At 36.9% G+C, this 25,140-nt stretch overlaps 1 protein-coding gene across 4 annotated transcripts in view; it reads right to left on the reverse strand.

The window, feature by feature from the left end:
- The window catches only part of SUCO (SUN domain containing ossification factor), a 42,815-nt gene that overhangs the window by 12,466 nt on the left and 5,209 nt on the right, over positions 1-25,140 (reverse strand). The window contains exons 1-15 of one of the 4 annotated variants that reach the window (XM_080348472.1): positions 18,589-18,952; positions 18,051-18,159; positions 15,661-15,762; positions 14,185-14,330; positions 10,816-10,956; positions 10,485-10,635; positions 8,397-8,517; positions 8,039-8,163; positions 7,504-7,571; positions 6,718-6,825; positions 5,479-5,584; positions 3,617-3,637; positions 3,333-3,388; positions 2,121-2,212; positions 1,324-1,389 (exon numbers count right to left, since the gene is read on the reverse strand). In XM_080348472.1, coding sequence (XP_080204598.1) covers positions 1,324-1,389; positions 2,121-2,212; positions 3,333-3,388; positions 3,617-3,637; positions 5,479-5,584; positions 6,718-6,825; positions 7,504-7,571; positions 8,039-8,163; positions 8,397-8,517; positions 10,485-10,635; positions 10,816-10,956; positions 14,185-14,330; positions 15,661-15,762; positions 18,051-18,159; positions 18,589-18,626 — 1,450 coding nt within the window. In that variant the 5' untranslated portion in view covers positions 18,627-18,952. Of the gene's footprint in view, positions 1-1,323; positions 1,390-2,120; positions 2,213-3,332; positions 3,389-3,616; positions 3,638-5,478; positions 5,585-6,717; positions 6,826-7,503; positions 7,572-8,038; positions 8,164-8,396; positions 8,518-10,484; positions 10,636-10,815; positions 10,957-11,105; positions 11,214-14,184; positions 14,331-15,660; positions 15,763-18,050; positions 18,160-18,588; positions 18,953-25,140 lie in introns of those variants that run through there. The other 3 variants (XM_080348471.1, XM_080348473.1, XM_080348474.1) reach the window with 3 other exon arrangements.

Raw genomic sequence — 25,140 nt, forward strand, 5'->3', positions numbered from 1 at the left:
AAAAAAACCCAAACCACACACACAGACACACCAAAAAAACCCCAAAATGAAACAAATCCACCCCCCTCCCCCAAAAAAAAAACAAAACCAAAAACCAACCACCCACCAACTCCATATTGCTTCCAAAAAAGGAACACTGACTACCCTGCCAGAGATGAAAGGTCTTAATAAAAAAATTTGCCAGCCAGAATTAAATAATGATCACTGCAATGTTTCAGTGCTCAGCCATCTTCCTAAAGCAATCTCAGTCACCGGTGTTTCAAATCTTTTAATCTTAGCTTTAGTACTCTTAAAAAAAACAAAAGTAATTGCATTTTTCAAACAGTGAACAACAAAAACTCACAATATTGTACTTGCAGACAGAACATGTGAATTCACCTCCACAAGAAAGCTCGAAGACAGGAACTTGTAAAGTTTGAAAGAGTCAGAGAAGAATATACTGCTTTCTGTCATCAACAAGAGGCTACATTTAGAAATAAAACTGCCTTTTCCACTATGTTTCCCATTTGAAAACCACATTAACCTGTGAAATATTCCTAGCCATGACTTTTTTGTTCTTAAGTGACAACTATGTTCTAGGAAACATTATAGTACATATTGTAATAGTAGCAAAGAACTCTGCAGCTCTGATCAACTGGGACAGAAGGAAGAGCAGGACAGTGTAAAAGCTTTTCAGAGGAAGTTGTGTGGCAGCTGATACTGTCCTAAATAATTTGGCAGTTAAGAATACCACTGAAACAGAATATGCAAGTATTCTTTAGCCAAACCCCACACCTGGAGGTTTTCCAATGGAAAAGTGACAAGAGACAATCAATCAATAGCCCTTAGTTCTCTCAAAAATAAACAGGTCTTATGAAGAACACAGAAGCTACAACATTTACATAAAGCCTTCTCAGAAAGGGTGTCCTCCATCCCTTCCTTTCAAGCTGTGCAAAGTAAATAGTTGTACTGCCTCCTATAAATAGGGCACCTTAACTAAGCACAGATTTCCAAGTTATTAAGGTTCTACAGTACTTTAGTAGTGGTTATTTACATCCCTATGTAACACCCATATTATTTTAGGTGCTCAGGATCCTTAAGACAAAGTAAAGTTTCAAAAACTAGAGATACTTAGAACTAGAATGTTCTATTTTTAGAACACTTTAAGACCAATATCCCATCTTCAAATTGTCACTATTTATCCTGAGGCACTTAAATAGGAATTACAATAGATTGTTTCAGTAGAAAAAAGTCATAGCTGTTACATGACAAAATGTCATTCCACTTTGAATTAGCTTAATTTGTTTCACCACAGCAATATTTTTTCTAATAAATCATACTCACTTGTAGCAGAACCAAGGAGATTTTTTGAAGATTTTTCTTCTCCTGTATTATAATCCAATAGATAATCTATATAATAAAGAAGAACACTTATGAATTTCAAAAATGAATGTGTCTCAGGCAAAGAAAACGAACCTTAAGATTTAAAATGTCATTCAACTATGTCAGTTTGAAGTGTGGAAATAAAACTACAGAAATGAAGTTAAAGGTCAGGTTACATACTGAAATATCAAACTCCAGGCAATGAGTAACCCGAAGAGATTGGGGGTTCAGGTTTCAGTTTCCCCAGAATTCATGACACAGATGCAACAAACAGCTCACTGAGCTGAGGTTTTCCCCCCTCCTCTCTTCCTCATGAGGCCTGGAGGTAGGTGCTTTCATTTTTTTTCCTTTGAACATAAAGTCTACAAGCCAAAATAATCACCTTTCCAGTTACTTGCAGCATTGATCATACAATCTCAGAAAATGGGCTATGAACAACTAAGAATAAAGCTGTTTCATGTGAGCTTCTTTGATTACTTTAGTTATCCTTTACTACTGCCAGCACATGACATTACTCAGCCTGCCAAGTGAAATACAGACTTATTACTAGCATTTTAAAGTAACCCTCCAAATAGTTAAAATACGCTGTTAAAAACTTAAAAGGAATGTTAGATAAGCTCAGAAATCCTGAGATCCTGTCAACAATGCTAAGAGTAAATTTAGCAGTCAAATAATTTATTATATGCAGGAAATGACAAGCCACCAGACTCACACAAGACATGTCTGAATGGCTAAAAATGCAGAAATTATTTGCTTACCATAATCTTCATCAAAGAGTTCTTGTCGTTCAGACTGATACTGAGAATCAGCTATTTCTTCATACTCTTCAACCATGCTTGTACCAAATACCCTATGAGCAAAGTTTTAAAATAAAAACCTAATAGTCTACTAGTCACATAATTACTTGATATAATCAGTAATTAGATAAACAATATTAACATTATGTAATATGTAGCATATAAATTAGATAAGCAATAGTTGCCTTCAGTTGACCAAGATCAAGCAGCAGGTATACTTATTTTCTCAAACTTGTATCCACAAAGCCCATTGCATGTTTTCAAGTGCTGCACCAGAACAAGATTCTGCTTTTAATTCTAGTAATTCCAAAAAGACTTTTCCTCCTTTTTACCTTGAACTCATACCTAGACTTCCTTGTTTTAAGCTCTCTAAGAGCTCTAAGGCCTCCTCTTCAGCTTCACCTTTGACTAATTTCAAGACTATCTCTTCATGACTGTCTCACTTAACATGTTATATTCTCTTTGACCTCCTGTTCTGCTGAAATAAAATCCAATCAAACCAATTTAAAGCAGTCTTGTCAACTGAAAATATGGTTTGGCTTATAATGCTAGAGTTCCCAGGTTCAAATCCTGACATAGCTTTGGCACGAGAATTGAAATCTGCTTGGGTTTGTGGTTTTGTTTGTTTGGGTTTAGCTTTATATTTGTTTGTGGTTTGTTTTTGTTTAATAGGGTTTTTGTTCATTTTATTGCTGTTGTTTTTATTTTAGGAGCAGTATAGCCAATTATTCTCTGAACTACACACAAACAGTTATAATTTCGGTATTCCAAGCACTACTAACTTTACATACCTGGGGTGCCAGGCAACACAGCAGTTTCCCAAAAATAACTCACCACACCTCCTCCTTTTAGTTCACCATTTGTTCCTTGTTTTGCTTGGTCAGCCTTAAAATGTTCATGTTTTCCCATAAGGCCGCCCATGCTCCTGTTTCCTAACACATACCCCTGTAAATCTAAACTATATCTTACATACTGGAGAATCAAATCAGAAGATCCAAAGCTTCTTTAACAGATGCGAAACATGCTACACAACAAGTGAGGTAATTATTTAATTCACAGTATTTCCAAATAGCTTGAATATTTAAGACTAGCATTTGTTGCCTGACTATTATTAGAACACTGATCCTTACTGCAAGGAAGTAGAAAGACAATGCAAAAACTTTAACATGTTACCTTATAAGACTCAAAGGACAAAAATGTTCCGATCCAAAGTGCGATATCAACTCCACCTACAGAATAAGAGGCACTTAAAACTCCAAAGACCCACAGTCAAGAGTTCATTTAACACATACATCCAATCTTGAAATGGCAAGTTTTATTTACTCAAGGGATTTGTAGATTGCCCATAAGAGGAAAGACTCAAAGATTTGTTCTTGCCATGCATTAAAGTGCTGAGTTGCAGTAGAGAACACCCCAAGCCCCATGCATTCATCATTCCAAAAGAAGAGGTTGCTAACCTTTATGTACTTGATGAACATCTGAAGCGAGAGAAAGGAAAAGAGAAAAAAAAGATGTCAGTACAAAGGCTGAACACATGCCGCAGGCAACTACAGAGTTTTGTTGTTTTTAATTCAATACTATAAATGCCTAAGAAGACAAGTTAAGAAAGATAAAGTTGCAATACTACTTCATCTGCCCTAGGTAGCAAGATTTCACTTAGTCCTTGTACCTTGCAGATAGAAGGTAACGTGCAACAAGTGTTTTATTAATGAACTTAACAAGTTACCCTATTTTTCTAGGCAACATGATTGCAGACAGAAGTGTGTTAAATTTACTAGAGTGTGTTTCCCCCCGCCCTCCTTTAAGAGCACAGATTACAGGAAGTGACTCAAAAGGAAAAAAATCCCTTTACAGCATGCATTCTATGGACTGCTGCTGCTTCAAGTTCAATATAATACATTTCAATTTATAGAACCACTACTGGAAGAAAATGTATAGAGAATCTGATGGCACATTTAGAAGCTGTAATCATCAGTATTTCTATTGTGATCTTGACTACACGCTGATATTTATTTAATTGAAATTAATTTGCAAGTGTAGAATGCATTTATTAAAACGCTATGTAGACACTACCAATGAAAATCAAGGTAACTACTCCCATAAAAGCACTCTTACAAAAAAATTCCATTATTTTTGATACAAGTTCATTAAGCCACTTCAAAAATTAAACTTTTCAAAACATTTTTGGACTTTTCTGTAAACTAGGCACACTTAGAACTTGCCTACTTTTTGTACTATGATGTAAAAACATCACTAGAACAATCCTTTGAAAAATTTTACCACACTACAGTATTCAAGGCAGAACACTGTATCCACCAAGGGATTAACTGCTGAAACATCCAGCATAATTTTGGAACTTCAGTGACAAGCAAGATGCCAGCTACCTTAAGGCATTAATTCAGCCAGAAAGCAGAATTAAAAATAAATGAAATCTCTATCCTGTGACTCATGCAGAATTTCTGGGTAGAGGAGTTAGATAACCATCATTCATAGCTACTTCAAACTTTTTTTTTTTTTTGCAAGCACCATAATTGGAAGATAACGCATCACAGGAGAGGACCTAGAAGCTCTGTATTTTATTTGAATTTAAACCTCCCCTACATCCTAATATTTTCACAAAAGCTTTTATCCCAGTCCAAAGACCACATTATTTATGAAGTTTTATTCTGAGTCTCCTGAGTAAAGATAGCTTGCTGCAAGTTATTTTGAAGGTGGAGAGATCATGGCAAGTGCTCCAGTAGCAGTAAGCCTAAATAATTTGCATGACTTGTGGCTATGACTGAGTAGCTGCCAAACTGCACTTTCAGTCTATTGATGAGAAGCAGAATTCAAATGCTTACTCTTTCAGATTGCCTTAAGACCATATAGCAGAATACAACACAAAAATCAAGAAATACCCATATTCTCATCTATGCTCCAGGGAGTGCGTGTATATATATTTGTATGTATATATACAAAGCAGGTACAGCCAAGAGACAAACCAGGATGATACTTCTAACCTTACCTTCAGAAAACAGTTAAGTCAAATAGAATAGAACACTGTCTAGATTTTTCTTAATTCAGCTAGCAATTAAATATGTACTTGGACACAAGGTGCTTCCCCAGACCCCCTCAGTTACCATTATGAGGAAGGCGATGTGTGATTGTGTGACAAGGGTTTAGTACATAGCCAATCGCACTAGGGCCACTAATGAAACTAGTGCAATTAATGGTAAATCATGCTTTGAAAACATGTCTCTAGATGCTCCGTTATACAGAGTAAGCCCAGCAAACCTCTCCTTTCCTGAGAATCGTGGATGCTCTTGCAGCATGAAGTTACCTTAACATATTTTGCATACATCTGTTCATCCAGAGGAAAGCTTTGGACATTTCTCTCATCTCTAGCATGGAAAGTACCTAATTTAATCCATTTGTTTGTTGGATACCTAGAAAAGAAACAATAGAATCAGCTAATGAAATGCAAGAACCCACTTATAGACACTTGCCAAAGTTTCCCAAAACGCCTTTTCACAGAATACCCCTTTTGTTTTGTTTTGTTTTTTTTTTTAGTTGCAAGACAGTAGCAATGTGATTTTATGGAAAGAAGAGTTGCAAGGTAAGGCCAGTCCTAACACAAAACCTCAGCAGTACCTCTCTCAGGCTTATAACAGTGTGCAGGCCCCTGAAGGTTTAAACCCTGTACTTGATCCAATTACTGAAATTCAGCTAGCCTACAGTAAAGTTTTTGGAACTGAAGAAGTCACCTCAGACAAACACTGAAGAACATGATGCACAAGTGACAGGTTGTAATTGTTATTGTAAGCAAGCAACAAAAAACAATGAGCAAAGTAGAGTTTGAAAAAGGCAACAGATCAAATGTGGAAAATCAGAATCCACAAACTTCGAGTGCTCAAGAGGAACATAAAGGTTTTTGATACACTCTGCAAATGTCTACTCTTTCACACATCAGAATAAACTGCTCACTCCCAAAAGTACTGGGGGCACAACATTCTCTAAAACATAATAAAAGCCATCCTTTAATCAGCCATTCAGCCAACCAGTAGTACTCTTACTACTTCTACTTTCAATAGTGTACTTTTATTTTCTTTTCCAAATAGTTTGCAGGGTTTTTTTGGACAGAGCTAAGCACTGAAGACAGTTTAAGACATGTAAAAATGGTCTGAATGACAAGGGAGGAGAACCCACAACCACAGTGGCATTCTGTTAAAGAATGTTCATTTTATGACCTGCCATCTGCTACCCATCTACTGTATAATTTCTACCGCTTCATTTCTACTTTTCAATAGATTTTTCCTTTTTGCTTTTGAGGTAGGAAAGAAAAAAAACAACAACACATAGGAAGCATAGAAAGAACACAAACCGTGTCTTCTAGGACCTCACAGTTACCTTACCACAGAAATAAAAAAAAGCTAGTAACTGGTAATATGCACAAAGAAAACCCATTTCACAATGAATTACACTATTCACAATAACAGGCATACAGAGATCATGTTTTATTAAGCCATCCACTTAATAACTATTTCATTTTTCATTCAGAATTGCAAGTTTGATAACATACCTGTCACTAATAGACACCAGAAAGTCTTTGGGAGTGGAAGAGAATAATTCATGATTTGCAATGTCAAGCTGCTTTACTTGGACTGGTTCACAGAGCTCGATAACAAACCTTGAAGACAAAGAAGAAATTAATTAAAAAAAAAAAAAGCAGCACTTTGCCTTCGACAATTACAATCTTCAGTCCTTTACCTTGTTACTGCATCCTTCACTGGGTATAAAAGAAGCCTATAAAAACGTTGTACAATAAGGAGGCATCACTTGTTGCTCCCTTCAAAATCACTAGTGGCATTTATCTGCATATCTAGCTTAGTAACTTTAGCTAGCACCTGCAGCTATAAAAGCTTCACCCATCTCATACTTAAAGGCAAAAAGTCACAGAACTAAAAAATAAGGATAGCAAACATTACTGAAACCACACCTGAAATACCAGTTAGTACATGGTAAGTGCCAGTTATGTGTCCTACAGTTATCTGACAGCTGAGGAAAGAAACCAAAATCTTTATTTGAACATTCAGTGCTTTCTCTTTTGCAAAATTATAATTATGCAAATCTATAAATACTGAAGTCAATTAAGTTGTCTCTGGTGTCAAAAAGTAAGTTTAAAGGGATAGAGTTCTATGAGGGACATGACAGAGTGTCTACCGCTAAATTTGTGAAAGTTTCTTACACATACATTTCAGGTGGAGACACACCAAGGTCATGTTGGTCCCACAGGATACATACAGTACCCCACTGTGATGGAAACCTATAACCACTCCTGGCACACAAATAAACCTCAGTAACCTACCAGATTTTAGTACTGCAAGGATTTAGCATATAAAGGTCCATGTTTTCCATCAAAATAGCTGAAGTGCTCTGCGTAAAGAAGAGAATTAGTATTTTAAATTGTATGGTAGATCCTAATGCAGCAGGCAAGGGTTTTTGCCCTCTCGCAAAAAATAAGTTGCTCTTAGTCTAAGTAACTAATATCCAAGTTTCATAACATTCTAAGCAAGATAATACACAAGAGACAGTATGCCATACTCCTTTTGGGTAATCACACATTATTTACTATGGCAATTATTTACTATTTATTACAACTTTGTTCAATTTCTGTACTCTGCTCCCCTTCCAAGAGATAAACTATGGCAATCCCTCTTAAAACAAGGGACAGATCACAGTATGTTGATTTTTTTGTAAATCAAAAATCACAATTAACCCAAACACAAAAATAAAAGATGACTTCAGAAATGAGTGTTCAGTTTTAAATAAATGTACTTTGTACTGCTTATTGTGCAAGCGTAAACTGAAATAAGGTACACTAATAATTAGCAAGTGTTTACCTTTGCCTCTGGATTCGCTGCCAGAATTTTGGCACCACACTCTACAGAGGCATAGTTATTTCTGTTTTTCTGGACCTTTTTTGTGGAGTGCTGCCCACCAACAGCAGAAGGGTGCATTGACTGACCTAGGAAGAAGAAAATATTGCTACTATAACAAACCACAAAAAAACCCACAGTATTTTCACTTTCAGGAACTTCTGCTCACTGCTTTTCTATAATAAATGCTATCAATTATGCAGTTCTAGTAGAAAAACAAAGTTCCAGGCTGCATTCCAAATTCAAACAGTTTCACTATTCAAATTTGAGACAAGATGAAAGTGGTCTGTATTTAGACCAAACCAATGAATCCTGAACTTACTCTTCTCTTTTTCTACTTCCATAACTTTCTTCTTCCATTCATCAAATGTTGGAATGTCTTCAGGGTCCTTTGGAGTCATCACCGACGTAGGGTCAATTTCTCCTGCTTTCTTATAGTCTTTCTGCAAGAGAAAGTCATCAACCATGAATATTTTTTAGTACCAACCATGAAAACAATGATGAACCTGAATGCTTTGAAAAAAAATAAAATAAAATAAAAAGCATGCGCTCAGCAAGTCAACAGCAGATGCATCGTGTTAAAAACTTAGTACCAAGGTAAGCTCATAAGCCAGGAAAAACACGTGATGATTTCCCCTCAGAATTATAGATTCTTTCACTGCTGGTAATTTTTGTGGCTAAACTAATACATCTGAAATAAAACATAAGCATTCTGTTTCATAAAACATCTGCTTTTTCTTGAAGATTTTTGTTTTTCCTCCTCCCTAAGAAGAAAAGGTTTCCATGTAACAGAAATCTTCAAATAAGAATGTTGGTCGCATCAGAATTCTAGAGATCCACTAGAGTTTGTGAACATATCAAAGAAACAGAAGAATAAGATTTTTTAAAAATGTTCTATTTAATGTTTAATTGTCAAATAAATAATGCTTTGGACTTGCCTGATAAAGCGTCAACCCTTTTAGGTTAACCATATGCTATACCATTTCAAGTCTCCTCCTTTGTAAAAACGCTTTTCCAGCACACCACCAAATATGTGAGAAGCTTTTGCTCAACATTTGAAGTGTAGAGGTTATTTTGTAGACAACATTTTACGGGTAGTTTCTAGAACAACTGCTTTATTGTTTGACATTTTCTCCGCACTTAAAGCAAGAAATCTTTCACATACAGTTCTATAGCTGAAAGTCCTCAAAAGAGAGCCAAACCCATATATTTGGACATAAGTGACAATACAAATCTTCACGTTACTACACTGCAACACAACTTTAGATGTGGCATACCTAAAAATACATCCCCAATATAATTAGGAATGAGAGGATCTAAAAAAGGTGTATCTTCCTCTTCCAATAAAGTTCAGGATACAAGATCTTCCTTGGACTATGGCAAAAGTTTAAGTCAAAAATTTGACTAAGCAATGCCAAATCATGCTCTTAACTAGGATGTCAGGCCAACACCATAATTATTTGCAGTTTTTAAAACATAAGATTAAATAAAGAAAACCCTGGATTATTTTTTTTAATACTGTTTTATACCAATTTGTCTGTAATAAGTTGTTTAGAAGACTCTTCCTAACTGCATGTAGTTATTTTAAGGCACACTGTACTCCGTTCAATAATATTGGGAAAAACTTCTCAGTTTTAAAAGAGAGCTATCAAAATTATTGACAGTTTAAATATGATCCTAAAATAGCAAAAAATGGTATTGCCACGTCCTTGATCGTTCTTTACTTATTTAAAAACATAACCTTTAGGAAGTGCCTGACAGTAAGAACATAAAAGCAGTCATACAGTTAAGTATAAAAGATGAGTCTGACTAAGCATCCCACTTTAACAGTAGACAAATAAGATATCTAAGAAAGAAGAGAAACACACCACACTTTTTATTTCCTCCAGTCATCATCTTTGCCTCTAGCCATCTGCTTACTATTTGTGAACTTCAAGACTCAGTCAAGATTCAACACTCAGACTTCTATAAGTTTACTTGGACTGTGCAAACTCCCCCCGGAAGGACGGAAGGACGGGTAAGTAAGTAAGTAAGTAAGTAAATAAATAAATACATATATATATCAGCATCCTGCAGGAAGTCCCAACTTAACTGTTACATAAAGAACATTTCTTCTGGATCCTGCTTCAGATAGTTTTGATTTCCCCAAACCTTGTATTCGAAGAGACTTTGCTCAGAAAAACTGTTCTGTGTCAATGGATCAACGCTGCTGCCCTTTTCTCCCATTTTATTATAGCCTTGTTAACACCACAATATCAAAATCACACACAGTGCTGAAAATGTGAGGGCTGTGCATTCCTACAGTAGCAATCAGAAAATTGATGGATATCACTCATCTTTAACATTGGTGATAACATAACTGAGGACATTAGGCTCCTCTGGGTACTGAGTGGATATCAACTCTGCTTACCTCTTTTTTTAAGTTCTCTGAAGCATTCAAAGCAGATTTTTGCTCTTCTGCTCCCTTTTCAGCTGCTGAAACTTTTGAGTCAAACTCTGATTTTGTCGTCTTTCCCTTGCCATGTGAAGATGATGTGTTCTCTATATGTTGACCTGCAAGGCTGAAAGTTTTAAGAGTATCAGGACCTATAAAATGATCACATTTTCAATCATACGCAACAATAAACACAGACACAACTATGTAGATAAGCAAGCACATGCAAATGTTTGTTGCAAGGCCAAGGCAGAACAGAACGATTACTTTTCAATTATTCAGAAACACAACCTACTTCAATACTCACCTTTCTGGTGGGCTGACAAAAGAGGAAGGCTCACTCTGAGGGTCAGCCTCAAGTGTCCCACCAATATCACAGTCAGGTTCTGACTGCTCAGCTTCACTAGAGCTGACTACAGGTATATCAGCACGGGAATTTTCTATTGCACTGAAGGGAAAGAAATAATATGCTTTTTACCCTTCTGATAACACAAGTAACCCTGCTAATCAACCACATAACTAGAGATATTTGAAAGTTTTTAAAAAGTAACAGTCTCACAGAAATAATTCATAAAAGAGGAATGAAGTGTGCTATACTTGTAGAACTGCATTCTCAGCTGTACCCACGCAAGAATGGAATTTCCTTTTCCAAACTGGTTGTCTCAGCAAAGGAACACAAAGCTGGCTTCTCATCTTCCATCTCATCTGCAAATGGATCATTTTTCCCATCATCACTAAAAATTAACAACTTCAGAGTTACCTGACTGCCAGCAATTTTCCTTTTTAAAGGATCAAACATGAGACTGTCTATCATTAAAAGCTCCTAATGCTCCCAAGTCAATGGGCAGCAGTCAGAACAGAACTTGGCTAAAACTAGAGAAGGAAAGGGGTGGCATAATGATACATAGTAGAGCTAACCTGACTTCCTTTCCACAATTTTTTTTGCTAGTGTAATTAAAAATGAGGTAGTGCAGTAGACATTAACGAAGCTGCATCAGCAGCCTGAACTGGCTAATCTGCCCACTGCTCTACTCCCTCTCTCCCAGAAAGGCTGAACATGCTGCATCAGATAAATCCTAAGGCAAAAAAACCAAAAAGAACACCTCCCTGTGTGCTCTTTAGGAATGATAGAATTGGTGGGGAGGAGAAGATGGATAAATAATAACTTTCAGTTGCTAACTTCTGTGACTGTCCTCTCTGCTCCAGTACAAGGATGACTTTCATATTGATCTAGAAGGTTATAAACCAGATCTAAAAGCTTTATTTTGCCTCCTAAATTTCAACATAAGCTTTCTTCGATGTTGGCAGCAAACTAGGTTAATCCAACATCATGATACAGAGCCGCCAAAACACAAAACAGCACATCAGAAACTTAAAAAGGCACCTTTTTGGTTCTCTGACTACTACAATTATCAACAGAAGCAGCTGCAACAAACCCTGAGAGCCAATTTTAGCACCTCTCATATGATAAAGTTCTCACAGTATAAAACACAAAACTCACAGGTATTCAGACTTCTTGCTATGTAGCAAAATTTAACAAACACTAGGAATACAAGAATTTATTAGCAAACAGGCAGCAGTTTCTCTGAAAACCCCAAAATGCGTGTATGTGAGATGCACACAGTTTAACTATGCATGTAATACTTTAGTGACTGAAGGTTGACCACTACACCTAATTTTAAGAAGCTCCACATATTCTTGATCTCAGTGGATAGATGAGAGTATGAATAATTATCAACTAAACAAAATATGAGAGAAGTATAAATACCCCGATATCAGTGTGTACCTGACTGGACTCAAATAACTAATTTTGGCAGAAGGTAGATAACAAAAGCCTAAAAGCTGCAGTGCTCCCTCTCCTTTGGGTACTTTAATTTGTAAGTAGCTTTGCCTTAACTTTTGAAGTGCGTTACCAAGCTGACTTCACATGGCAGCTGTTTTTACTTGCACCGAGAAGAGGAACTCAGATTATTTTTCAAGAAGTTTTCCCCAGATTAGGCTTGGATAGAGAAGCTACAGTCAGTGCTGTCCTAAAAACAACTCATTACCAAACAAAAATAGCTTGAAATAACATTACTTCCAGGATATTTTGACAAAGAGGTCCTCTTGGAACATCACACCGGTAACACCTAAGGGAGCTGGACTTTGTTACACTGATGGGAATGAGTATTTAAAGCAGGAAAAATGCTGTCTAAAAATTACAAAAGCAATGGAGTCTTTTTAAACATCATGTTTAACTATGGAGTTGGACTACAGCTGGTTTGGATATGAGAGTTAATCTGGATAAAGAGAATATTTAAAGCTAAACTGAAGTTCGAAATAATGTATAAATATGCATCTCTCATGATCATTCTAGCCTTTCTTCCTGTAAATGGTAATGTCAGAACACTACCAACAAGCATTAACTAATATATCAGGTGCTCCAAAACAAGTTTCTATTTCCATTTATTTCATAGATCAAGTCTTCAGAGCTCACCACTCTAGTATTCTCCAACTATGACAGAAAGATTGCTTTCAACAGTTACAAGAAACCAAGCTGAATGCTGAAAATAAAATCCTGAAGACCTGACAAAGGTTAGACTTGTAACACATTACACAAACTAATCAGTAGTCAATAAATGCTACAAAAGGAAAGGTGCTGAAATTACATTCCAGTTTTGCTTTATAAAAACCACAAATTTGGGAAGCTTGACTTTCAAAGACTTGCAAATTACAGATACTTATGAAGTACCAAAAAGTGCTTAAGCGTTAGCCTCAGCAGACTACGCAAGATAAGTCAGCAGACAAGACTTCCAGACCTCTTCTATGCTGAAGAAACTAAATTGGGTAAATAAAAAAAAGACCCTTAAAAAATGCAAAACAAAGAGAAGTCTACTTCATTTTAAATGTGTTGAATTTTTATCTGCCAAAATATTAGATCTTTATTAGCAGACAATCAGAAGAATATATCCCCTTAGCACACATTAAAAAGCCCAGGAGAATTTTGTGAAAGTACCTTGAACTATATACACGTGAACTTCCACACTACAGTTCACATTTGATAGCACAACATTCCACAAGAGAAGGGAAACAAAATGAAGCACATCAACTCTTGCAGAATGCCTGCAGCAGAGGCAGCTCTGCAATATGCTACTACATACCAGAATTACAAACTGTCTTGGTTGCACTTATACTTAAATTTGCTATTTCATCAAAAGTCTCTTATATCAGAACTTATTTAAGACTTCTCTGTTATAAGTCTTGGAAAAAATTTCTGCAAAGTTCTTCCTTAACTTAAAGCAGAGGCCATTGCTGAAGTGGCCTTCATGCTTTTTATTACAGATGTGAAAGCACATTTGTGAAGGGCAGAAATCCTAATGGTAAAGACCTGATGACTTTTATAGTACACATTGCCTAGCACATAGAAGACACCAGATTTTTGTGTCAAAGCAGCACCTTAGAGAGTGATAATGGCAACAGTATGACACTTAAGTACACAACTCAATCCATGCACTGAGGAAATTATGGCATATTCTATTAACATCGACACCATAAACCAAAGTACAGCAAAAGAATCATGTGGGACAGTCTAGTCTTATCCCTACTACACCTGAATAGGTAACCCTTTTAAATGCATCAGTGTAAGTGATATTCTCCGAAAGATCAAACCACTAAAATATTAATTTAAAAAGCTTACTCAGGCTGCGAGACTGGAGGTATCTCTGAGGTAGGTGAACTGGAAATGTTTTCAGTGCTTGCAACTATGCTAGATGAAGCTTCATTTAAATCTGCTGAAGGTGGAGTCTCAACTTCAGGTTGGCTTGCTTCACTCATTTCTGTGGTCTGTGAAAACATTACAGGTGAACATACATTTTCAAAACTTCAACAGGAAAAGCGTTCGTACAGTAACATCTAGTATGAAGTTTTAACAGTTCAGTGGTTCAGACTTCTGTCATCAGTGAACCTGAAAACCAGGTAGCAAAACAGTTAAGAAGTTCTTTTTTTCATAAATCTAGGTGGTATTCATTGCTGCTTTGGAACAGTTGAAACAGTCTTCCATAGTCTGCAACATTAGTGTAAAAAATTTGGAGAAGGCACATGGAACAGCTTTGTCAACCATGCATTTCTATAAAGAGACAGCCAGAAGAAAACATGCTTGAATATTTCAGGAACTGAAAGAAATGATGCTGTTTGTGTGCTTCATTATAATAAAATTTATATTTACTATTTTAATCCTAAGCTTAATTTTGGGGAACGCTTTCCATCTTAATACTCCAGCAGAGGTCCAAGATTATTTTAAGTCTATTTCAGGTTGTAACTGAACAAACATAAAAATCGCTTATCACTTCTGAGAGTCTAGTAGTCTTGAGTCTTACTTATCCTAGTCTTCAGTTTTCATAAGCCCTTTCACAGCATAATCAAAATAAGGCTAAATCTGGAAGGGTACCTAACCACTGAAACAGGTCAGAATACCTCTTGTAGCAATAAAAAATGCCATCAAACACGAGTCTTGCATCAACAGCTGGACAACTCCGAGTCATCTGACTAAACATTAAGAGGTCTGGAATGTTTTACTATAGAATTACATATCTAAACTATGCAATATATATTCAGAAGTATGTCCTATGTATGTTGTCTTGTAATCTACAAAACAAATATATCAAATAGATTACTTTTAACAGTGGGCTTTGCAACATCTGATGCCAAGTACTGACTTAATGGTATTAATGGCACATTCAACTGAAACACAACCCTTTTTCCATCTTAACAAAGGAAATGAAACAGGGAGAAGCCATGAGGGATTAAAGCTAAAATGGACTGCTATGATCCCCAAGTCTGATCTACATGAAAGATCTCAGTGAGAAGATTGTTCTGTTTCTAAAGAGGCTTCCATACCTATAACATCCAATTTTAATTTATCTTGGAAAGCTTTAGTCAGTACCTACAAATATTAAATTACTCTTATTATTACTTATGCACATGGGAAACGCAAGATCTGTTAGCTCACGCAGTTTTCTCCCCCACAGGAAACATGAGTCTGACAGCCACCCTGCACTCAAGTGAAATGCGATAGATGTGATTACTATGAGCTTTAGATAACCAAAATGAAAGACACTGAAATCCAAGAAGCATTTGAAGAGTATATGGAGACAGTGAATGAAATAAGTCTTGCCTGGTCAGATTTTGTAAAGTCATCAAGTAGCTCTTCCGTAGGGTAACTCCATGTACTTGAGTCTGCATGCTCAGACTCCAGTCTGGGACCAGCCTCTTCCCCCTAGTATATTAAAGGTGAAATAACAGTTAGTATGCAGTAACACCGGCCTTGTAGTAAGAGGAGTTACTTTTGGTACAGATTGAATACTACCTTTACAATAATCAAAATATCAATGAGAAGTTAAGCTACACAAATCTCCAGAGCCACAGCCCACATACACTTAAAATTTCATCTGTATAAAAACAACATCGAGTTCAACTGATTCAGTTAAAACCTCACAGAAAAGACCACTCTAGCACTGTCTTAAGTTGTTTGTGTACTAAGGAAAGTTAATAATTTTGCTATGATTTCCCATGTTAACAAATCCTTCCTATCTCCATGCTGCCCAAAATAGGAGGAAAAAAAAGATCTTAAGATGACTTGCAACAGACAATCACTAAAAAATAACACTCGGCACATTTCAGTCATAGCAGCCTTATCACCAGAACCAGAATAATTTCACAGGTCTGGTGTAACCTTTAAAAAGCAACTTCATCTTTTTACAACTAAAGATTAACAATCAAGTGCAGTAAATTCACAAAGTAGAAAAGAACAGAGACTTGGGGGGGGGAGGTGGGCGGGGGAGAGTTCTAAAACCACCAGACTGCAGAGCTAACAAAAATTTACTTTCCCCTCAAACTTTTTTTAAGTTGTGACTACAGCAAATGCAAGTTATTTTTGAGCAATGCTTTGCAGTAAGCAGTCTGGTATAAATTTACATGCCATCCATTTTATAAGGGCCATCTAAAATCCTGTGGTCAAGGACCGCAAATACTAGTGTTCAGATCCAAAATGGTCTGTCACACTATACATGATCACATTAATTTGAGAGAGTTCAGGCATACAATGAAGAGCAGGAAGTACTAATTTGAGCAGGCAAGTCTTAAAGACAACAGCTAAGCAACATCTTTGCCCAAATATTATTAGCTCACATCCTACTCCCCAAGATTAAATAGCATCAATGCCCCAAAGAGACAATTGACCTAAGGAAAACTGATAAAGGGTTGCAAGACTGCTCTTCTGGAGCAGGACGGCTGCAGTAGCCTTGTGAAGAGTAATAGACACATGCTTAAGATTTCTCATACACCCAAGAATTTTTTCTTTTATGAGGAATAAAGCACAGTATATTTCAAATCTTTCGGTTTAACTTGAGAAATCTGCTTAAGTATGCACCATGTTAACAGAACGAAGGGAAGAATGTTACAAAAAATTATGACAATATAGACCAGTGGCTTCCCAGTCTCAAAGCCTACTTGATCTTTCCAGTTTTATTAAATCAGCCATTAAACTTGAACAGGACTTTTTTTAGGCAACCAGAACAACAGGATTGAATTTTATTTGGTCACACAAGCTGACAAAAAGCACAGCTATCCTAGATGTTGAAATGCTTAAGAAACCTACAATCCTACAATATTTAAAGTTTGGGTTTTTTTCTGATCAGGCAGCTCTCCACTTGAGTCAACTAAAATGTTCAATACACATTGTCCAGGTTTGATGTGGCATATAAAAGCTTTCTTAGAATGACGACCATGGTCAGCACTACTAAATGGAAAGATCAATAATATCAATGCTACCCATGCTTATCACAGGACCGATTCTTTACCTGTGAAAACAGGTAAGTGAAATTACCGTGACTTTCTGACATGACTCAACAGCTTGAGAACTCACTATGAAACTGCAATATGCAGAAACTTGTTATGAGTTAATCCGGGTGGGACGATTACACTCAATTTAACCTAAGGTGCTGAGTAATGTAAATAAGAAAGGGACAGAACCTTGTTTATTAGGATTTCACATATGTATTTTAACTTTATTAATTGTTATTAAACAGGAGGAAAACAAAGGTATAACTACTGACTTAATAAAACAATCTTAAAGCATCTATTTAGGATAACAATAATTTGTGCATTAGGTTTTTAACGCAACGCAGATGCAACTGGCATACTGTGGCCCAGGCTTATCCAGCCCATCACCTCTTATCATGGTCTCTACAGAGCCACATACTGTCCCTGATGATCATTTCTTCTAACATCTGGCACTCAAAAAAATATCTGAGCCATCATTACCAGTTTTCCTATTTGTTCCTCGCTACACACAAACTGTCCAGCTGTATTGTGATATAACTGCAACAAACTTGAAGTAAAGGAAAACAAAAATGTGGGAACAAAACCTCATGGCTGACAAAACAAGTGAGTATATTAAATATTCTGGCCAAGAAGACTCCATTAATCAAAGTGTATGAATCATTTTTTTTTAATTTAATATCACACCAGACTGAGTAGCTAATTAACATGGTTTATTCAGCATACCTTTTCCTGGACATTTTCATCATCATTTGCCAGAGCACAAGCATCACCTGAAGCATATTGCACCGCTGATGAAAGACTCTCTTTACAAAAGACATGCCAAATAGGAAGCCTATTAAAAAAATAAAATAAAAAGAGTCAAAGTCTTGATTTAAAATGAATAACATTTTAGAATTCCCTTAGCGTTGTGTCTCAACCTTTTTTCAGCTGTTCTCATGAGGTGCCTAAAAAATATGTATAGTCCATAGATAACTTTTCAAAACTATTGGAGGGCTTAACTAATTTGTGTCACCTTCCACTTTGTGACATGATATCACCCCAATAACTGTTTTGCTAATACTTTTCTCTTCTGGAAGTAGTAAATTTGTACTATGTTTTCTGTTAATAATTTGTTAAGTTACTGCAAGTTAGAAAGAATTTGAATCAATTATATCTTTCCTCATATAGTAACAGGATATCTTCAGCAATGATTATTACTAAGCAAAAACTAAAGCCACATATTAAAAAAATAAAGCTTCTTATTCCCCTGTACAGATCATACCTGAGAAAATTCTGCATGGTCAGCAGCATCCAGCACATTTCAAAGACTTAGAGAAAATAAGTATACTGAACAACAGGTTGATGCAAAAAAAAAAAAACAATGAAAATGTAGAGACAAAGGGCAAACCAAGCGCTGTCTTTAGCTACAACCTCCATAGAGATTTGTTTTGTACTTGCAGTTTCAAGCAGTTTTGCTTCTCAGTAGAAATGGATTTATTTTCACAGAAAACCACCAAACATCTATACAAACACTTGCATCAGAACAGCATCTTTTGTTGCTTATAGCGCATGGCACCTTCACATCCCAAAAAACATCTGCACAGCAAAACATGAGACTTGGAGTCCCAAAGGCCAGGAAAGGTCTTCATGCAGACTTTGAAGAAGTCCAGCAAAATGCAATGCAAATTGAGCTTTTAGTGGAGTTTCCAACTATACTCAAACATCAGAGTTACCTGCCACTTTAAAGCCAAATACTTTTCCTGGAAATACTGTTTACATGACAGCCAGGTGATCAGTAGAACCCATGTGAATTCACACAGATGTCAGTCTACATCCTCAAAAAAGGGTGGCCTCCTCCTCATCCTCCTCCTAAGAGGAAACAGGGCCATAGCAGATCTTTAAGCAGATAAGAAGTCTGGACACAGCAACCTTCTGGCCTAAGTTTTGAAAACTAAAACATAGCCTTAGCAGTCAGTCATAATAGTAAGAATGTTAGTAGGTCAGAATTCACTTAAACAACCAGGATCAATCTACTGTTTGGAATTTGAATTAACACTTGTCTTTAAAATTTGAAGATCACCATCACTGGCAAGTATAAGCAGCACAGATTCTTCCATCGAGGAACAACCCATGCTGCAATTGACCACAGTCAAGTACTAAATTTTACAAACACTTTGATGCATATATATATACATACATATATATATACACACATACACACACAGGTAGCAGGCAATCACAAAATCAGGCTTTTGTTGTAGAGGTATAAACCTATTGCTCCTTCTCCATGCACATCAGCAGGGAGCATTAGCAAGGCACCACCCACACTACATCCAGGTGTCTCACCACCAGAAGAGCAGAAGACAGCAGACAAGGAACTTGTGGGTCTGACATGCTATTCTGGAGATGTGCAAATAAGGTGCCCTGAGCCTGTCTCAGCCCCACTACATCTCAGTAATTTCTCTTCCCTTTGAAGCAAGAGTTTTCCTCTAAACTACATGGAAGCCCTCAAGTCAAGCAGAAGCAGCTGCAGTTACTGGAACCTAAGCACTGAATATATGCATATGAAAACATTTATATCCACCTACTGTAGTGGGTACAAAGTCTCACATCTTAGTTAAGTTGAAAATGAGGTGTATGCATTCTCACAGACCTAAAATTCCCATCCAATCATGTAGTTATTTGTTTGTATAAAGTTTTCCATTGAACCAGTCTTATCCTGAGCACAGGATGTACATTTAAAGGACAAAATGAAACATCACCAGACTTTTATGGCCTTATTTTGTAGTTCTCACTTTGAAAAATTAGTTATGCAAATGCTTGGAGTTATTTTTTCTGAAAAGTGGTTTCAATCATTTAATGGATAAATTTCCTCATGCTCTTAATTTCAGTACCTCTGGTCTCTCCAGCTACAACGACTTGATAAAAATACAACAGAAAGACCAAAAATTATACAGAACATACTGTAGCTCATTCCACCCCTTTATTATAGATGCAGACAAATATGTTATTTCCCATTTTGCTTACACTAAGAGGGGATCTTCAGTGAGCTGTACAGAGCAACATTAAGTCCCTTAATGGAGAAAAGGAAAGATATCATTGGCTGTGAATCAGCATTTTAAAACACAAGGTCTACTTTCACAGCCACATTAAGAACTACTTTACCACTTGCAGTCACAAAAAAGTCCTTAGCACAAAAAGCATATATTTCTTCCTTTAATATACTGATACTTCTAATGCAATAGATCGTGCTTTATTAGAGCACAAATGCAGCTTTTAAAAGAATGCTGTTTGATAGCCCATAGATTTAAGCTACTCCAACATAATCTCTGTCCAATATCCTATTTGCTTATTTTCAGAAATTCCTCTCAGTCTACTCCAACTCAAACATGCTGCCTCAAGTCTCTCAGAAGTCCTCTAAGCAAGGGAGGGGACTGAAAATTCAATTTGTCTATAGGTGCATGCACCCACAGGAGCACCTGAGCCAAGTTAGACCAGCCATTCTGTGAGAAGTCAAATTAATCAGCTTATCAAGATCACGGCTATTTTTTTTTTTCTTCTTTCAGGATTCTGCATATTCATTGAACAGTCTTCTTTAGCCACAAACTGATAAATTATACATCCCATAATAAAAAAAATGCCAAATGGTATAGCACCTCTTAAGCATTTCTCGATATGCATAAAGACAAACAAACATGAAAACTTAAGTGTTCATTTACAGAGAACAGAATTCCCCTTGAGTTCAGTAAACTTGCACAGTATGTCCCGTGAACACACAGCAGCTTCTGCATCTGTATATATTAATACACCCTTCCCTTTCTCATGACAAAAGAGTAGCATTTTAATGCTCACTTGAAAGCAAGGAGATCTAATGTCCAAATAATACTGGAGATTGATTAGTCACTAGATATACGGTCTCAGGTACAAGGTATATCTTCAAATGACTTAACAGTGCAGAAATACTCCAAGAGATTGTTTCAAACACATAACCAACACTTAGTGACTTAAATGAAAGCAGAAGTTTTCAATACTTCAAATATAGAAGTTTCAAGTATGACTCAAAATAGCAGCAGCTATTAAACCTCATCAAGAACAAAGAAACTTAAGCGTAAGTATTTTAGTATCATCATTAATGTAGTTTAAAAGCCATTGTCTCTAGTACACCATGAATTTTTCAGCTTGATACAAACCCAAAGGCAAAAGCTTACAAGCCCAGACACAAGAAGTGGGGGAGGAATCTTTACTCTTCACAGGGCAGGCACATACTCTGGTTCTCTACTGAAGCAGAAAGTCTGCTCACCCCTATCTCAGTGGTACAGTACATGTACTGCTACACAAATTAGCTATGGTCTACTGATGGCTGTTAGGCTTGTGAAAGACCATGCAGTTCTAATTTAGCTCAAACTCTATAAGTAATTATGAAGGAGACTGCAGAAGACTATCAGAGATAGTGAAACTATTGATAACTGCTTTGACAAGCACAAAACTCAAGCAGAAAGTAAACAACTGGTAAGAAAAAATAATCATCCACATTACAGCTGACAAAAAAAAAATCCAAATTAGCAAAACATGAAGGTAAGAGCAGTTTTTCCACAATTTGATCTTCCCAGAGATAAACCACCTTTCCGAAGACTTTATACAAAAACAACAACACAAGATTCAATTCAAATACGTGTTCTCTAAGTGATCCAAAGTCTCCCCAAACAAGACCTATTTCTGGACACTGGAGAGTGCAGCAGTTCAAAACAGTTTACAGTTGACACCTGTGAGACAGAATAATTTTAAGCCAAGGGAAAACAGAAGGAAGCTATCACAAGTGTACCAACTACCAAGCTCTCCTTGAACGTGTAGGGAACAGTCTCTCCAGGAAGATCACTGACATTTTCTGCATCTCTCAAAGGGCTATATTACCAACAGGTGCAGATGCACCAATGCCAAGCAGCTAAGAGGGAGAACTAAGATGTCACCGTCTCTGCCGTGTGACACTTCTCTACTGAAAATATTCACAGGATCAGTTCAGCATATACCTGTACAGGAGAAGGTGAGCAGATTTTGGACCTAAGGAGCAAACAGCCAGCACAACAGGCCTATGAATGAGGCTTGGTTGAAGCTTGTCTTCTTGATTACAGAATAATTTAGTCTGGGTTAATCAGTTAAAACAAAAAAAAAAAAAAGAGAGAAGTTGTGAAAGGGTAAGGAAGGCAGGAAAAATATCTTTTGCTTTGAACAGATCATACAGGTCTGTGACTGCTACCCATAGCCTAACTGTCAAAGAGAAAGAAGGCTCTCTAAGAACAAGAGGCTCAGCAGATCCACAACCAGACTCCCAAGTCAGCACTAACCCACCTTCCAGCCACTGGTAATGCAAAAAAAATGGCAGAAGGCTCACCAGTATCTATCAGCAGCATATTCAGTAGATGCAGTCACAAAGCTGCCTTGCTGCCCACATGCAGCATAAAGCACAAGCTTGGTAAGAGCAAAGCCAGCTTTTCTCAGTGCCATGTTCCAGCATCTGGAAGCAGTGGTACACATGGGAAAACACTGGCCCAGGTTGCCCAGAGAGGTAGGTGGTAGATGTCCCATCCCTGGAGACATTCAAGGTGAGGCTGGATGAGGCTCTGAGCAAACTGATCTGGGTGAAGGTGCCCCTGCTCATGACAGGGGTTGGACTGGATGAGCTTTGAAGGTCCCTTCCAACCCAAACCATTCTGTGATTCTATAAAAAGAAAGGAACCCTCACCCTCTCCCCAGTAACTTAACAGAATCAGTCTTTCTTTCAGAACAGTCCAGGAAGAGTGACTTCCATTTAAAAGGGCCTGAATAACAAAGTAAACCTCTCAGAAGATGAAGACTGGGCTTCTACAACAATGATATTATTTCAGCCAGTCAGAGGAAGAAAGCTATGTGCAATGCACTACTTTAGCACAACCTCCAGAGACACAACACTCATTGCTGCATATGCAGTAGAAATAACTGTTGATAAATGCAATGAAGAACCATTAATCTTGTAAAATGCTGATAAAAAAGAGGACAAAACAAAACAACACACCATTCATTTAAAGGCTCTTTATTACCACAGAAGAGCTGCATGCATTACTAAGATGATTTTTAAATTTCTGATGGATCTTTAAGGGAGGAAAAAGCTGAGACTAGATCTACAGATCTAGACAACACAAGGATCCTGCCAGCATGGCACTGATACTATCTCGTTTCCTCCCCCATCCACTAACTTGATTCATGTGCTACAAAAAAAAAAAACCACACAAAACAAAACAAAACACACACCACAAACAAAAAAAAAGAAAACAAAACCCTGAAACTGGAGCTTTTTTGCAAAGCCTTTACCAGCTCTGTTGTATTCTGCAGTTATTCCAGGTTTTTAATATCTTGCCCACTCTTTGCAAAGAATGTGCTCTCCAGACTGCCTAACTGGAATGCAATACAAAAACGACATTTACGTCACATATTCAGAAGAGCCCAACACAAAGATACTTCTGACAATACCGAATTTCATAGCTTCAGACAATGAGATTTCAACCATCAGTTTAAAGTACTGCTTTCAGCATTTTAAATGCATTATCATGCAAAGACTGCAAAAGGAGGTTACAGTGGCACCACATACTTTATCAGATTCAACTGATTTACTGCCTGAAGGAGTAGTCCTGCACCTCACCTTCAACCACACATTTATTTGCACCCCTTGATCTGATCTTGAGATTATGGATACATGCCAGTAACTTCTGAGGGAGGGAAGAAAGTTGGCTTTGAGCTACTGTATACTCAGATATAAAAATCCAAGGAGAGGGAGAACATACCATTTATCCATGACTGTCCACTGTTGTCCTAAGTTAAACAACAGAAATTAAGGCCAATGGCTAACAGTGAAAAACCCCTTATTTCTTACAGTGCCACCAATATGACTCTCATCCTTGCCTAGAAAAGGCTGCTGAGATAAGTCACCTTCCCAGCACTGTAACTGTGTATTGTTTTGATGCAGTGCCCACAATAGGCAACAGCCTGTATTAGATGCATGCTGCAAAATGACACTGAAACATATCTCTTACTCCTTTCTTGGTAGGAGTATCCATGTACCCTATTTCAGGCACTTAAATCAGGACAACTCACAAACCCCAGTCCTCAAAAGGTGTCCAACTGGAACACACAGTTCCTAGTGATTATTGGTAACAGACTTCCCTAATACTGCACTGAAGATTGTAGCTTAAGAGAATCTTCCTACATTTTCAAACTCTAGTTATTATGTTTAATGCAAGAGTTTGAGGAAATGAACATATTCTGGAAAAATACAGTAAGACTTGATACCTACCACAAAGACTTCAGGAAATCAGTGGAATAGCCGTGAACTGTAATTAAACTTTAAGGCCCTTAGAGTCTGTAGCAATGTCTAATTTATACATCTTTGAAGATTTCCCCTCATTGCTTAAATTCATAAGCTTGTCTACACAGGCACAATATTGCAGGCCTACTACAGGCAGGCTCAGAATCATCAGCAGCTGCTCTGTACCAACTTCCCATGCTTAAAACTTACTGCAAATGCAATACACAGCTTAACATAGTTCCAAAGAGTGAAATTTCAGCAGAAATTTATTTTACCATTAATTTTGCCTTACATCACTGTAAAGCTGCTATCACTTAACTCCCAGACATTTTATAATGTATTTTTAGACTTCTTACTGTTAAAGGACTTCAACAATAACTTGATTGCCATTCCAAACTTCATACAAGCCAAGAATTTTCCTTTGAGCACATAGGCCAATTTTGAACTCTTGGAACCTTTTATTGATATTCTAAACTAGTTTAAGTCATCTATATCAGT

Source organism: Nesoenas mayeri, assembly GCF_963082525.1.
Source record: "Nesoenas mayeri genome assembly, chromosome: 8".
Classification (NCBI taxonomy): domain Eukaryota; kingdom Metazoa; phylum Chordata; class Aves; order Columbiformes; family Columbidae; genus Nesoenas; species Nesoenas mayeri.